General features: G+C 40.2%; 1 protein-coding gene across 3 annotated transcripts in view; it reads left to right on the top strand.

Moving 5' to 3' along the window:
* Positions 1-14,426, top strand: part of LOC110033129 (CBL-interacting protein kinase 24) — a 102,794-nt gene extending 88,368 nt beyond the window's left edge. For all 3 annotated transcript variants that reach the window (XM_020737008.1, XM_020737007.1, XM_020737006.1), the window contains 4 exons: positions 6,804-6,920; positions 13,633-13,689; positions 13,779-13,853; positions 13,957-14,426. In XM_020737008.1, coding sequence (XP_020592667.1) covers positions 6,804-6,920; positions 13,633-13,689; positions 13,779-13,853; positions 13,957-14,049 — 342 coding nt within the window. In that variant the 3' untranslated portion in view covers positions 14,050-14,426. The remainder of the gene's footprint in view (positions 1-6,803; positions 6,921-13,632; positions 13,690-13,778; positions 13,854-13,956) is intronic.
* Positions 14,427-14,955: the final 529 nt, after the last annotated feature.

The following is a 14,955-nucleotide window of genomic DNA, read 5'->3' as shown; positions in this document are numbered from 1 at the left end:
CGAGATGAGAATGATTAGGTGGATGAGTGGCTTTACACTTAAAGACAAAATGTGAAATGAATATATCCGTGATAGGGTTGGTGTAGCTCCTGTGATGGGCAAAATTAGATAAAGTCGTCTTAGATGGTTTGGTCACATTAAACGTCGACCATTTGATGATCCGATTAGGAGAGTAGATGTTTGAGATTCGACTTGTGTTAAGAAAAACAGAGGTAGACCTTGGAAAACTTGGGCTTATTGTATTAAAAATGATCTTAATGTATTAGAACTAACTGAAAATATGACACTAAATAGGATGCAATGGAGAAAAAGGATTCATGCAGCCGACCCCACGTAGTGGGATTATGACTTTATTGTTGTTGTTGTTGTATGCATATAATGTATGAGGTACAAATGATGAATGTTTGTTACAGGAATTATGCTTTAAGAAATGTCACAAATGATTGCATGAATACTTGCAAGTACGGATGATATGAAATGATGAGATTCTTAACTCCTTGTACTCATACACTAACGGAACTCTGAGAACCGTTGAAATCAGATGACAATAGAATGTAGAGAACAGTTGGTACCACGGGTGATATCAGATAAATTTACGTGATTTTTCTGCATTAAATATCATGTTAATTCTCTTATTTATCATGAAATTACGATTAAAAGTATTTTTGTTGTGTTGTGCATGATACAAGGTTTAAGCCACTTGTGGAAGGAAAAGAGGTGAATTTAGAGCAAAAACTATGAAAAACTGAATTTGGCACCTGTGGCTCTGCATTTGAGCACACGCGCGCTCGACACGTCCCTGGTGCGGCTACGTGCACGCCAGTGCCTCTGGATCTCACAGTTCTAGTCGTTTAGCGCCCCTTCACAACTCCATTTGAGGTGCTTGCACGCATCCACAGTAGCACCTCCACACACCAAGCAAATTCCGCGCTGGCACAGCCTCTGGATGTTGCAAACCCTGCCCATCATGCCAACATATCGTCGCAGAAACTCATAAGCAGTTTCTCGCGAGTGTGGGGGAGCACCCACACACACGCATGGCTCACCCGCACCCGACAACTTGTCAAAACGCAGATTTTCTAATATTTTTCCAATTTAGAGAGATTTGATGCCTATTTTGGTCCTCTAATGCCTCAAATAAATATAAATACATGTTTTAACCCTTAGGGAGGGGAACTTTTTGCTTAGGGGTTGTGCCTCTAGGGCATAGGGAAATCTTTTGGAGCTTTTGGAGTTCTCTTCCTCAGGTTCGCTCAGAAGAGTATGTTTTTTTATTTATTTTTTCCTTTTTTTATGGTTGTTTGAGGTGTTTTATGATCTTGTAAGGTGAGATTGAGTGCATATGTATGAAATAGATCCATGAAAATTTATATTGATCGGAGAGGACCACGTTGTATTGCAAGGATTGATTGGCTCTATATTGAGTTTTCTGTACTTTCTATGTTATCTCCTTATGCCCGCAATAACAAAGTTTTTATTTTCATTCATCATGCATTGCAGTTAATCTTGTTTGGTACTCCCGCGATGTAAGTTTGGTGTATTTTTTGTGGTTTTAATGTTGTTTCCCTCGACGCCTCTTTGATGCATAATTCAGATGTTGATGTTTTAACCTTTTGATCGTAATTAGTTTTTATCAAACATGATAAGATATTAAAATTCCTCGTGAACTTTAAAATCTGCTGGTTGCGTAATAGAACGAATAAGTTAACCACAGACTTTCGAGATGATAGACATATTTCAGTAAGATTCTGCGATCTTGATAGAGGATCGGAAGAATCCCATGTCATGAGGTTAAGCAAAACTTAACTTCTAATTCTTCTTTTGACCCAGACCTAGGCATAAGAAGAAGCCTTTTATTTCTGATTATCAACAATTATGTGGGTTCATTAGAAAAACCTTAATAAATCACTTAATCTGCATCATGGGAGTACAATGCTTGCATTTCTGAAGAACTCTGCACTTTTCCTGTTATTTCTGGTTATTGTATTTTTAGAACTGTTAGATTCATCTCTTGAATCTGATCGCTTCAACTACATTTAGCGGTTTACTAAATTAGAACTTTGTCTGTTAGGAATATTTTGACACTATCTTTGTGGGATCGATACACGAACTCTTAGATCACATATTACTTGACAAATATATTTGCATGATTGACCAACTTCGCGGTAAGTTTTCGTCCATCAGGGTGGCTATTGATAACTATTGTATTTGGAGATCCAACCTTTATCAATAGTTAATGTGGATTTTGGGTTGGGTGACGCCCAATGACATGACATGAGAATAGTTGAGCCTATACAATTACAAGTGATATTTTTTATGAATAGATTGATGACTTTTATTAATATGCTTATGATTACATAAGATGGACGAAATATATAGTTTATACAACTGTCATGGTTCCCTATACATGTCCTTTCTTTTCATGTTATATATATATATATAGAGAGAGAGAGAGCATGTTGTGTCATGTGTTATGGACATATATATGGATTGCATATGAGCATGCACATTATTACTTTTCCATCTATAAAATTTTATTTTAGCGTTGTTTATTTCATTGAGCTTGTTGTTGCCCACTTTAGGTTGTTGACTTTCAAGAAGGGGTAAGGAGCACCGGAACGAGTAACTTCTAGGAGTATCCTATTACAGGCCCTCTTCACTGCAAACCCTCTTCCTCTGGCAGACTCTCTTGAGTCCTCAGCATCAGCAGCAACTATCAAAATCCTTCATACAACCACCTGTCTTCTTATAGGCTCTCCTTCAGGGCTTCTAATTGCGGTAAGCCCTCTACCAGAGCTTTTCCCTATAGCAGACTTTGCGCTGGAGCTTTTTTCTATGACAGGCCTTCCTCTGGAATTCTCTCTACAACAGGCCCTCCTCTGGCGCTTTGTCCTGTAGCAGGCCCTCTGCTTGAGCTTTTCCCTGCAGTAGACCCTCTAAAAATCTCCCTGCAACCAGTATTCCTGCTGCTAGTCCTTCGTCGGAGTTTCTCTCTGTTATAGGCCCTTTCTTGTCTCTTCCCTGCAATTGTTTGTTTTTCCCCTACAAGCCGCACTATGCAGCTATCCTTGCAGGTTGTCAACTTACCCGCATTCTTCCTTGCAACTTTACCTGTAGCCTTTCCTTTCTTGCAACAGCTTCCACCTACCTGCAGAAATTACGAAAACTGCAGTCAAGGACAACGACAACAAACTCGAAGCAACCCTATGTACTATTGGGGACTTAATGCTCTACTCTAAAGGTGATTCAGAGCAGTACACCAACCTCGTGACACAAAGGTTCTGGAGTCGGTGAAGGTGATTGGCGGTGTTGATTGCAACAAAGTTCTTCCTTTCAGTAAATTCTTAGAATTCAATATCAAGTTTGGTCTCTACAATATTTGCGACCCAGCTTGAGGAGTGTAGAAATATAAGAAGTTTTAGTTCTTTCTATATATATCTCTCTCATGAGGATCGTCCACCCCCTCCAAATCATGGAAGATTTATTTGGGTTATTTTTGGAAATCTTTGATTTAGTTATTTCCTTCTTATTTTATGTTTTTCTATTTTTTATTCAGATTTATTTTCATTCCTAATTTAAGTGAGATATGTTTGGTAAATGAGGGATTGATATATATGTGTGTGTGTGTGTGTGTGTGATCTTATTTGTGAATAATGAATGAAGCAATTTTTCCTCTCCAAGTAATTCTGCGAGGACAACTAATGTTAATTCTGTTGGAGTCCTCTCATGGACTCGGCATGCCTACCTTCATCATCAAAATCTAGTATTCTTTTGCGTTCTCACCTTCTTCAGTATCTCACCTGTCATTGCTTATTTTTTTAATTGATCTCAGCTCAATGTTTGAGATCACCCTTCTATTTGGGCAATCAGATGCCACGTGACCAATAGATGATATCTATCTCCCCAAATATCGAGCAAGGGTGTTCACTTTGGGCTCTATTCGCCCACACTTCAATATAAGCTGCTTAAACTCAATTGTGTACTCTGCTAAGATGTCTTTTTATTATAAGTGGTAAAGTCTTAAGAACAAGTCTTTTATGTAATGTGTTGGTAGGTACTTGCGTTGCAACTCTCATTTCATCTGTAAATTTCTTTCATGTGATGTGTCTGGGTGAAATTCTGGTGGATGTAGGAAAGTTGAATTTTGAAAATTTAAGGTTGGGCTCGGAATTGTAGTAGGAATAGTTTGAGAATGAAGATTTTTTTTTTTATTTAGATTTTGTGCAAGAAAAACAAATATCTTAACAAATTTGATTTGTCGTGCTTTGATACTTAGTTGATATCATCCTAAGGCTTCTCGAAGGTGTTTAGGAACAGAATGTTGTTGGGAATTGGTGGTGGAATAATGAGGGAATGAAAATATAGCGGCTAGCAGGGCTTGAAAAGGATGTGGTGTTCGGTGGATGAAATCCGTTGTGGACATGAAGTTGGACCGATTTCGACGATTGTTCGATTGAAAACAACAAGCAAATGGCAAATCGGTGAGGTGTGGATGCCAAGGGAAATTCACCACTTGTTCCTGACCAATCAGGCTGGCTTAATTTTCACAGTTATCTAATTGAAAACAACAAGTGAACGACGAACTTGCGAGGCCCGGGTGGTGAAGGAGATTCACCATCTATTTTTGACCAAAACACAGATATACTAGCAAAAAGAAGATGATACGCTACTCTGGAGAGCATAAAATAGAAATTACAATTCTAAATACTAGCAATTGTCAAAAGTCTTCCAAAGAAAAAAATAAATAAATAAACATATAAATAGTATCTTGCTAGAAAGAACCCTAATTAGAAGAAAAGAAATAGGAAATAAAGTGAAAAAGGCAAACATCAATTTTTCATCAATATTTCTTTCTCTATCAGTCTATTAATAGTGGAGTATCTCTCCACTCGATAAACCCAATAATAGGCATCATCTCCTTCAAAGATCAAAATCTTTAGCTTCCTTATGTGTGAGTCTCCTCTTCAATTTTCTCAATCAACGCTCATTCAACCCACAAAGTAATGGTTGGGCTCTTTTCCTCAGCTCATATTGACCTTCTCTCAAAAAAGCTGGCAAGCCCCATAAGCATCCATCCATCCCTAGAGGCCTCCAAATCGCTTTCCGTCTGTAAGGCTGTCGTCATTACCACAACAAAAGGCACTAGTATGGTTGGATGCAGCCCTCAGCTAGGGTCCCACCTTTCGTGTTTCCATATTCCTAGCCAAAATCCTTCAAATCGATCTTCTACAGCCCTTAATCGCACGCCGCCATCCTGTTCTGCTTGTTATTTTCTCCAGCCCTCTTGATGTCGTGTGATCGCTCCCAACTAAATTTCTTTGACTTGGTCGTCACCTGGCCCATATCTCTCGCGTTCCGTCTACTTCCCTCAATCCTGACTCCTTCGCATGTTTTCTTCTATTCACTGTCACTTGAGTTCCATTCATTCGGGTATCACACATTTCCTTTATGGTAGTGCCGCTCGGGTTCACTTCCGATTCCTTTGCTCGATTATGCGGCTCTGGATCCTCCTAAGGCAGCAATTTAACCCCCTACATAAACTTAATATTGTGCAATTCCTTCTGATTGCTGTCAATTGACCGGTTTCAAATATTGTAGTTTGATCCTACGGCAGGCAACGGTGGGTTTGCATGGAACTCTTTAATCTTCTTCATCATTTTCTCCAGGGCTTTGAATCGCCCCTCCATATACGAGAATCGCCCCTCTATGGACCAGAAACATTCTGCCATTCCTAATTTGATTTGGCTCATCCCCCTCTCTAATTTCTCTTCCTATGCATCGACTTTCTTGTCCGCCATTACCCCCTGGTTTAGCTTTGATACCGATTTGATAGGAAGACAAGTTTTTGTAGAAATTAGGGCAGAAATAATAGATTTTATCCCACTTGCACTAAAATAAAATAATATATTCCTGAATATATAAAGGATAGGCCTACAAATCGAGAGGATGGTGAGTCTCTCCCAAACATGAACTCCTAAGACTCAATATAACAATCACATATCCCTACCTAATCATATTTAGCATTATTTATACCAAACAATAATAACTAACAAATGATTAAATTGCCCTTTCAGCCTTGAGTCTAAAATAAGTCTTCAAATTATTTGACGAGCTTGGCGTGATGGAAAACACTGTAGTTGCCAATCTAACAGAATTATGGCAGGCTCTATGTTGGATCCCATGATAGAGTAACTGGCGGTGTCCAAATAGTATTCATATCCGTGAAGGGTAACTAGTATTCATATCCATAATTTATTTTCTGCAAGCTGTAGTATTTCTTTTGTATTCTCACAGGTGCATCCATATAAACGTTGCCAACTTTGTATATTTTGCTGTAGTGAAATTGTGGAGTAATCATTAGATAATTAGTTATTTATAGAGGAATTAAAATTTTATGTAAATAAAGGTATAAGCTTCTCAATGAAATGCAAAAATTCAAGCACCTCTCTCTCTCTCTCTCTCTCTCTCTCTCTCTGGGTGTGTGTGTGTGTAATAATAAGAATTAGTGACATAGTTGTAATTATTTTATTTTGCCACTTTATTGGAGAGTTGGATTTGTGTACCATATTATGGCTTGACATGTTTGAGCTGCTGCTTGTATCCTAGTGATTATATATCGTCTGTGCTATTTATCATCATGTACACTTCCCGTATATCTTCATTCAAACACAAATGCTTTTTTCTTCGTATGGAGACTCGTGTTCCAAAAACAGTTGGCATGCATCAAATTGGATTTTTTTTCTCTATTAATGTCTGTTGCATTTAACCAGTTCTAAAATGCTATACAAAAATGATTTTTTAAGGATTATGTGAAGCGGCAAACTCGTTTTGTTTCACGCCATCCTGCAAAAACAATCATTGCAAATATTGAAGCGGTGGCAGAGTCTGAGAGTCTTAAGGTTCATTCGCGAAATTACAAGGTAACGTTTTTGCTTAGCATTACTGCTTATGACATTGTTTAATTTTTATTAAAGCAGTTGGCTTCGGAGATTAGTATTTTGTTGTATTTATCCAATGTATTAAATGGTGGCATGCGGTAATGCATCACCTTTAAACAAAAGTGGAGATAATATTTTCTATGGGTTAAGCATAATGCAATGTACAAGGGTTCCTTTTTGCCTTCAATGCATAAAGCACAAAGCAAATTAAGAAACATTTTCACTAAAGTATTCACAGGTTATATATCGTATATATAGATATTATATGCATCTAATTGTCATTTAATTAACCAAGGCACATTAAATAATAGTTTTTAGCAAATTTAACATAATGTTAGGTAACAATAATCTCTAATTATTCGAAAGACAAAAAAGAATCAACAATACAAATTATCTAAATAATGATATGATAAAAAAATTTTACAAATCAAGGAAATACTCCTGATATAAGTGACCAGCTATAGATTGAGAGCGATGGTAGTGTGAAGTGAGTGTGAAGGTATGTCATCAAGAAGCATCCTAAAAAACACTTGTGGGTGATAAGCTAGTGGCACCAACAACAGAACTAACAAAAGCATATAAAAGCTAACGGGGGAGTGCGCATGAAGAAAGGAACACCAAGCAGCGGCTAGCTAATCAATAAGAAACAACTCAATATTCACAACAAACAATGAAAAAAAACAAAATGATCTTGCCTATTTATTGCTTTAGATATTGTGAACCAAACCTTAAAATATGAATTATGATTTAATTTTGAGTAGGAGCCGAACATACATAACACTAAAAAGTGGTGCTCGTCGCACTTCACTATGAGATTACAGTTCACAGAAAAGTAATGTGCTAGATCAACGGGTCACTTTGTTTCACTTTTGAAGTACGATTTGAAGTGATCATCTATATTAATTATGATCTTTTTGTCCTTTTTTTTAAATATTTACTAAGAAAAAAAATGGAAATAAGTAAAAAATTAGATGCATGCCTTGCTATTAAAACTTGTTGCTTTCACGTTTGTTAAGACACTCAAAGCATGCCATGTTAGTAGCAAAAAGATATTGCTCACCTAATACGCACGGGACTCATGTTACCCCGGATATGCACGGGACTCCTTCTGTGTTGGTTGAACCGGCCCAGGTCTGGACCGATTAGAAGGAGACAGACTAGCCGGCCTAGCCCAGATCTAGTTCAGGCGATCCCAGCACCTGGGTGGGGCCCTCCAAGCTGTTGGTCACCTATAGAAGGAGAGGGAATTAAGGGGGGCTTTTGGGGGAAATTTGAAAGGAACTCTTGCGGAGTATGTATTTAGTGCCTAAAGGCTAGAATTTGTTTCTTTTATGCATGTTTTATTGGTTTGCTATTTTCTTTTCTTCCTATGGTGTTCCTAGCGACGTCTAGGGTTGTGGGAGAGACGATCCACCTCTCGAATAGTAAATCATCATTGTATCTTGTCTGCTTTCCCTTGTTTTTGTAAGAGCTTCCCTCGTTGGAGTTTTTCCACCTATTTATTGCAAGTTCGTCATTGTATGCTCGCTGGTTTTGGTTCCAGATGGTAACACTTTGGTATCAAAGCAAGATCTTGGAGGGTTGACAACAAAAAAAGTTGATGTGCTAGAAGGAGTTGGACAAATTAGATCGGAAATGGAAGAAAGGTTTGCCACGATGGACTGCGGGTTTTCTTCTATAGAGAGCCGTATGGAGGATAGGTTCGAGAGCGTAGGAGAAATGCGGGAGAAGGTGAAAAACTGCTCACATAGATGCAGTTCAATGCCATGCCGATCACTCCAGTTGCAAACTCTAACCAAGAGTTGATCAGAGAATCCTTGGTCAACTCAAAGGGGAATGAGATCGAACGAGAGGACAATAAGAATGACATCATCTACCACCAAGAGTGGCTCCCTTAGGACTCCAAGAGGAAGGGGGGCTTGGCCAAAAATTAGTGGGATGATGCAAGGGACTTGGAAGAGCACGAAGGAGGAAGGAAGGAATCGGGAGTGGGTTATGGCTATGATAGAGTGGTCGGCTCAGGATGACTGATCGAACCCAATGCGAGTGATCGACGCGCAACGATCGATCAAACCTAGAAGATAGGGTGATCGACCTGGGACGGTCGATTGAACCCAAGACGGGCGATCGACACGTAGCGTCAGATCAAATCCAGAAAATAAGATGATCGGCCCAAGACGACCGATCGAATCCAAGGCGAGCGATCGATGCGTAGCGGTTGATCAAACCTAGAAGATAGTGTGATCGGCTTGAGATAGCCGATCAAACCCAACAGACAGGGTGATCGGCCTGGGACGGTCGATCGAACCCAAAACACGTGATCGATCGAACCCAGAAGAAAGGGTGATTGGCCTAAGACAGCCAATCGAAACCAGAAGGATTGAGAATCGGCATAGGATAATCGATCAACCCAAAGTGCTCACGTAGACATGCATACAATGTAACAAATGGTCACATGCAAAAATGCAACAATGTGGTATATGCATACGTGATGCAACCAAAAACTCTCGACAGTGCATCGAACTCTACCTAACAACCTCATGTAGGTATTTAGAGTTGGCAGTCTTGGATTCGTGGCATAGCCGCCTCCGGTTTTGGTGTGGCAACGTAAAGTGCTTCCCCTTCTGTTTTCTCTTATGGGAAGTCCTTCACTGCTCGTAGGGCGAACTAGCTACAAAGTTTTTTTGTCCTATGAATGTACGCGATCTCGCATGATGGGCTAGCTACAAAACTTTTCCCATCCCTAGAGACCCAACTCTACCAACCCCTTCAAGGAAGGTTGGGAGCTCCAAAATCTTGATAAATTGAAATTCCAACCCAACGGGATATATGCCTAAGGCTCACAAGGGGAATCACTCGGCTTCGAATAAAAATGGCTAACACACGGGATTTATAACCTAGGGCTAGCTCTAGGAAATCAATGGTCTATCACAAAGGCGGCGTGGCAGTCTTGACTAATGTTGGTAGGCGCATACACCCCGCATGGGTGACCGAACCTACGCGCTTAAGCTTGACTCACCTTAGGGTCGGCTAGGAGTTAAGGATTCTCTCCACCGCAAAAGTCGCGAACGCATTTCTTCACGTAAGAGGAAGTTCTCCTATCGGTAGAGAGAAGCCCACGTTCCTGAGGTGCTCCGGCGACACTCCAATGAAGATCGACGATCCTTCCCCGAGCTAGGATGAAGCTCTCCTCCGGTGTAGGAGAGTGGCGCCTTACTCTCAAGCTCCTCAAGAAAATCCTCTCACACCCTCAACAAAATGTTGAAGAAGACGAGAGAAGTGAGGGGGAGGAGGAGATGAAGAGGAAGAAGATGAGGGGAAAAGGAGTCCCTCCTTCGTGTTGTCTCTCCAAGAGGCCCCTCCAATGGACCTCTAAGCTCTCCCCAAAGCTCTCTCAACTCGTCGAAGAAGAAGGAGAGGGAGATGGAGAGGGAGCAACAAAGCCCCCTCTCGGGCAGAAATGAAGCTAGCCGATCAAATGAGGGTCCCCCCTTAAAATGACCAAAAAGTCCCCCAAAAGAAGCTTAGGATGCTTCTAGAAGAGGGCAAATGGAGGATTAGTCAACCCTCTTTACTGTCCTGAGGCTATCCCAACAATTCTGGCGGTTTACGGCGCCACAACAACTTAAAAAATGGCCAAAATTGCGACCTAGGAAGTGACTGGCGCCTAGGCTCTCGGTCCTTGGGCGCCATATGGATGGCGCCTACTTTTCCAGCTTTCGGAAAAGTGGCTAATTTATTTTTGTTTTGGTTGCCTAGGCGCCCGTTATTGTTGCCTAGGCACTTGGCATGATGCCCAGGTGCTAGAAATAGGTGTCAGACCTCTGGAGGCTCGAGTTTGATGATCCGGTGAGGCATTTTGGGCGCGTAGGCTCTCAGGACGTCGCCAGTTTAGCCCGAAACTCTAATTTTTGTCGGAAACACGTGGCGGAGGATTGTCTCGATCTGTAAGCTATGGGAAACTTCATATGAGTGAAAAATAGTCTCATGACCCCGAAACGAAGTATATTTGTCGGTCATTCACTGAGGAAATCGATGTCAACGGTCATCCTAAACCACGACGCCAGTAGACTGTCTCAAACTCTAATTTTCTTGAAGCGCACGTAGGAGGATACCGTGACTTCCCTTTGCCATGAGAGGTTCCAAACGGACGTATGGTGGCTTCTAGACATCAATTTTGGCACCAAGCATGTCTCACGTCTCGAATAACCCCTCTGATGGCAGGTTCTCCCGGGTAAGGCTAAGTTTCCGCCAGCCCTAGCTCCTTGCCTGTGTCTGAACTACTGGATGTTACTGACGAACCGTAGACCACCCTAATTTGTGCATGGTGGTACCCTGCACTCGTGACATCGAAAGTTGATGTCAACAGACGGTCCTACCTATTGGGACAACACTTTGCTGTCAAAACAGATCAGAGGAGTTTAAAGTATCTATTGGAGCACGTGATGGTGATTTAGGAGCATCAGAGGTGGCTATCCAAGTTACTGGATAGGATTTCGAGATCCAGTATTGGTCAAGGTTGGAGAATAAAGCTACAAATGCCTTATTGAGGAAGGTGGAGCCCTAGCTGACGGCCTTATCGGTACCCTTGGTCCTCGATTAAGAAGCACTGAGGCAGGAGAGCGAGCTAGAGGAAGGACTAAGGAGGATACGGGCAAAGTTGCTACAGGATTCGAACAATCATCTGGAAGGGGACAAGGTGTTACTCAGCCATTAGGTGTCGGATCGGATAGGAGCAAGGTGTTACTCAGCCATTTTCGGAAAGAGCTATTCAGGTTACTAGGAACAATCCTTAAGAGAAGCACCGCATATCATCCCCAGACCGATGGACAAACATACGTGGTCGACAGGAGACAGGAGTGTGGATGCATTATTTTGTATCTGATACGATGAAGTTATGGGTCAGGTGGATTGAGTGGTTAGAATATTGGTATATTATGTAGTATTATAGAGTGGCACAGACCGCCCCTTTCAAGATATTATATGGGCAGGATTCAACTCACTTGATACATTATAAACATAGCGTGACACCAGTATCAAACGTTGATTAGTACTTGGAGATGAGGGACAAAATCTTGGCTGAGCTTAATGACATCTACTGAGAGCTCAATAGATCATGAAGAGGAAGGCGAATGGACATAAAAGAGAGATATAGTTCGAGCCTGGAAACATGGTTTAGTTGAAGCTGAGGCCCTAGCGGCAGAAGACATTGGCAAGATGGAGTAGCGAGAAACTCTCTCCACGGTATTTTGATCCCTATGAGATCATGCCAAGCATTGGGGCAGTGGCTTACCGTTTGAGCTTAGTACCAACATCATCAATACATCTCTTCTGTCATGTTTCGCAACTGAGGCGTGTCATCAAGTCCATACACCCTCATCGTCACTGCCTTCGACACTAACAGAGGACATGGAGATACTTCTGAAACCTTTAGAAGTTACAAGAGTGTGACAAAGGGTGACTGGAACAAAGGAGGTTTTGATTAAGTGGAAATATTTGCCAAATTATGAAGCCACATTGGGGCTGTACGAAGGGATACAAAAGCAATTTCTAGCCTTCCACCTTGAGGACAATCTTCTTCTTTGGAAAGAGAGTATTGGTATGCACGGGACTCCTCCCTTTACCCCAGATACGCACGGGACTCCTCCCGCGGCGTGAATCGGTCCAGGTTTGGACTGACCATAAGGAGCCAGACCAGCCGGCCCAGCCCAAATCTGGTATGGGCAATCCCAGCGCCCGGGTGGGGCCTCCAAGCCGCTAATATAGAAGGAAAGGGATTAAGGGGGGATTTTGTGAGGAACTTTGAAAGGGACTCTTGGGGAGTATGTATTAGTGCCTAAGGGCTAGCATTTGTTTCTTTTATGCATGTTTTGTTGGTCATTTTCTTTTCTTCTTGTGGTGTTCCTAGCGATGTCTAGGGTTGTGGAAGTGATGATATACATCTTGAACAGTAAATCATCATTGTATCTTGCTTGTTTTCCTTTAATTTTTATAATTGCAACCCATATTTGAGTTTTTCCTCTTATCTATGGCAAGTTCATCGTTATTTGCTCGCTGATTTTGGTTCTGGATCCCAACATCATCGCTGTGGGTTGACAATGCAATATGCTTTGAGATGATGAGTTCCTGTTTCCTTTTTGTAATGGGAAAACTTGTGCTCATCATTGGAGCGCAAATTTTGAGTGTTTTCTTCTATATAAACATTACTTCAAACTTGCCCAAGCGGAGAAATTTTTTTCTTTTTTTTTTTTCCTTATTTTTTAAAGTTATGAACGGTGGAATGCTTTGTTATAAGAAATGTGACCTGGATGTAGGAGAAATTCCCGTTGAATGGTGTTGAATGGTGTCGGAAAAAAAACGTCAAATGCAAATTAAGGGGACAGTCAGAAAAGAACTATGTGAACCACTTGATGAAATTGGTATTAGCATGATAGAAACATATTATTTATCTTTAACTGAAATTATAGGTGTCGACAAATGTTTTTGTTTACTTGATAAACAATTTGGTGGTCACTAGTAAACAAAGCAGAAACAATCATAGTTCAATTTATTTTGGTACTTCTCGATCTATATCTAAATTTACATGCATTTCCCGTTGTAGTGCTTTTCTTGCAGTCTGCGAAGTGGGGTATGCCAGCAACTACTAAAGCTTTATGTATATTTGATTTAACATCGCTTTTCTTATTGACGTCAGATGAGACTGGAAGGTGTTTCATCAAACAAAATGAGCCAGTTGGCTATTGTGCTTGAGGTACCTGATTTATATCCTTCTAAATTCTTGCAATAAACAATTTCTTGATGCCTCGACCTTTACCTTGTTGAGATGATGATTATTGACAGGTTTTTGAAGTTGCACCATCACTCTTCATGGTAGACGTTAGAAAGGCTGCTGGAGATACTTTGCAGTATCACAGGGTCAGCTTAAATCCGCTCAATAAAGCTTTTAGTTGAAAAATGCTATATTTGCTGTCCATTGCATTTGTTTTGATGACAGATTGGTTTACTTGCCACCATGCAGTTCTACAAGTATCTCTGTGGCAAGCTGGAGCATATTATATGGAGACCAGCAGATGGAGCTTGTAAATCTGGAATTCTGAAAATGACCACGTAGCTTACATTAGAGGAGTGTAAAAACGTGAATAAGCTGCGTGGACGATTCTGAACACCAATAATTGGAAGACATGGACTACTAGCTTTGTTCTGGATCCCGTATGTATCATAAGTGTATTTATCCTCAGCAAAGTAGTTCCTCCGGCTACTGTCCAGTTCATCTTCTAGCTCCATATTTTGTATGAGCTTGCTTTGCTAGCACACAAGATTCTCATGTGTATAAAGCACGTTTATGAATTTGTAACTGCTTATGAGGAAACCCGTGATACCTAAAGGGTTTCATCGCTTCAATAACCAATTATTTTCTTGTGTAACTTACGTGCATATCTCACAATTCTTATGCATTTATATATATAAGATCTAAAGATTGGATTTTTATATATTTCTATATATATAAAGCTTGAATTTTTTGCATCAAAATCTATGCATGAAAAGGTGTATTCATTTAAAAAAGAAACTTAACTATAGTGATTTTTTTTTTTTTTATGTAATGTTAAAGATTGGACTGTTGTATATATTAATATTCAAGTGTTGGTGTTAGATATGTAAATACATAAGAATTTCAAATAGTTGGTTGCATTCAAAAGCTTTTCAATTTAAAGCTCAGAAGAATGTTGACAATGATTCAAATGTGGAATTAGTAAGATCTCAAAGTGAGCAATTGTGCGCTCTAAAAATTAAAATTTGTTGATAATTAAGTTAGTATATGGCCACCCATAAGAGCCCTTAAAGCTAGAGATGAGATTGTAGAAGTAAATTTTTTTATATTGATTCTCTGATTTTATTACTTTGATTAAAACAGAGTTGTTGAATGATTTTTTAGCAAAAATGTGAGAAAAAACAGACGATGAGAAGCACTTCATATAATCAACCAGCTCGGTGTTATGCATTTTTGTCATTTTTTTTT

The sequence above is a fragment of the Phalaenopsis equestris genome, unplaced genomic scaffold (assembly GCF_001263595.1).
Source record: "Phalaenopsis equestris unplaced genomic scaffold, ASM126359v1 Scaffold001093, whole genome shotgun sequence".
NCBI classification, from domain to species: domain Eukaryota; kingdom Viridiplantae; phylum Streptophyta; class Magnoliopsida; order Asparagales; family Orchidaceae; genus Phalaenopsis; species Phalaenopsis equestris.
Note: the sequence above shows the minus strand (reverse complement) of the source record. Positions and strands in the feature narration are given on the sequence as shown.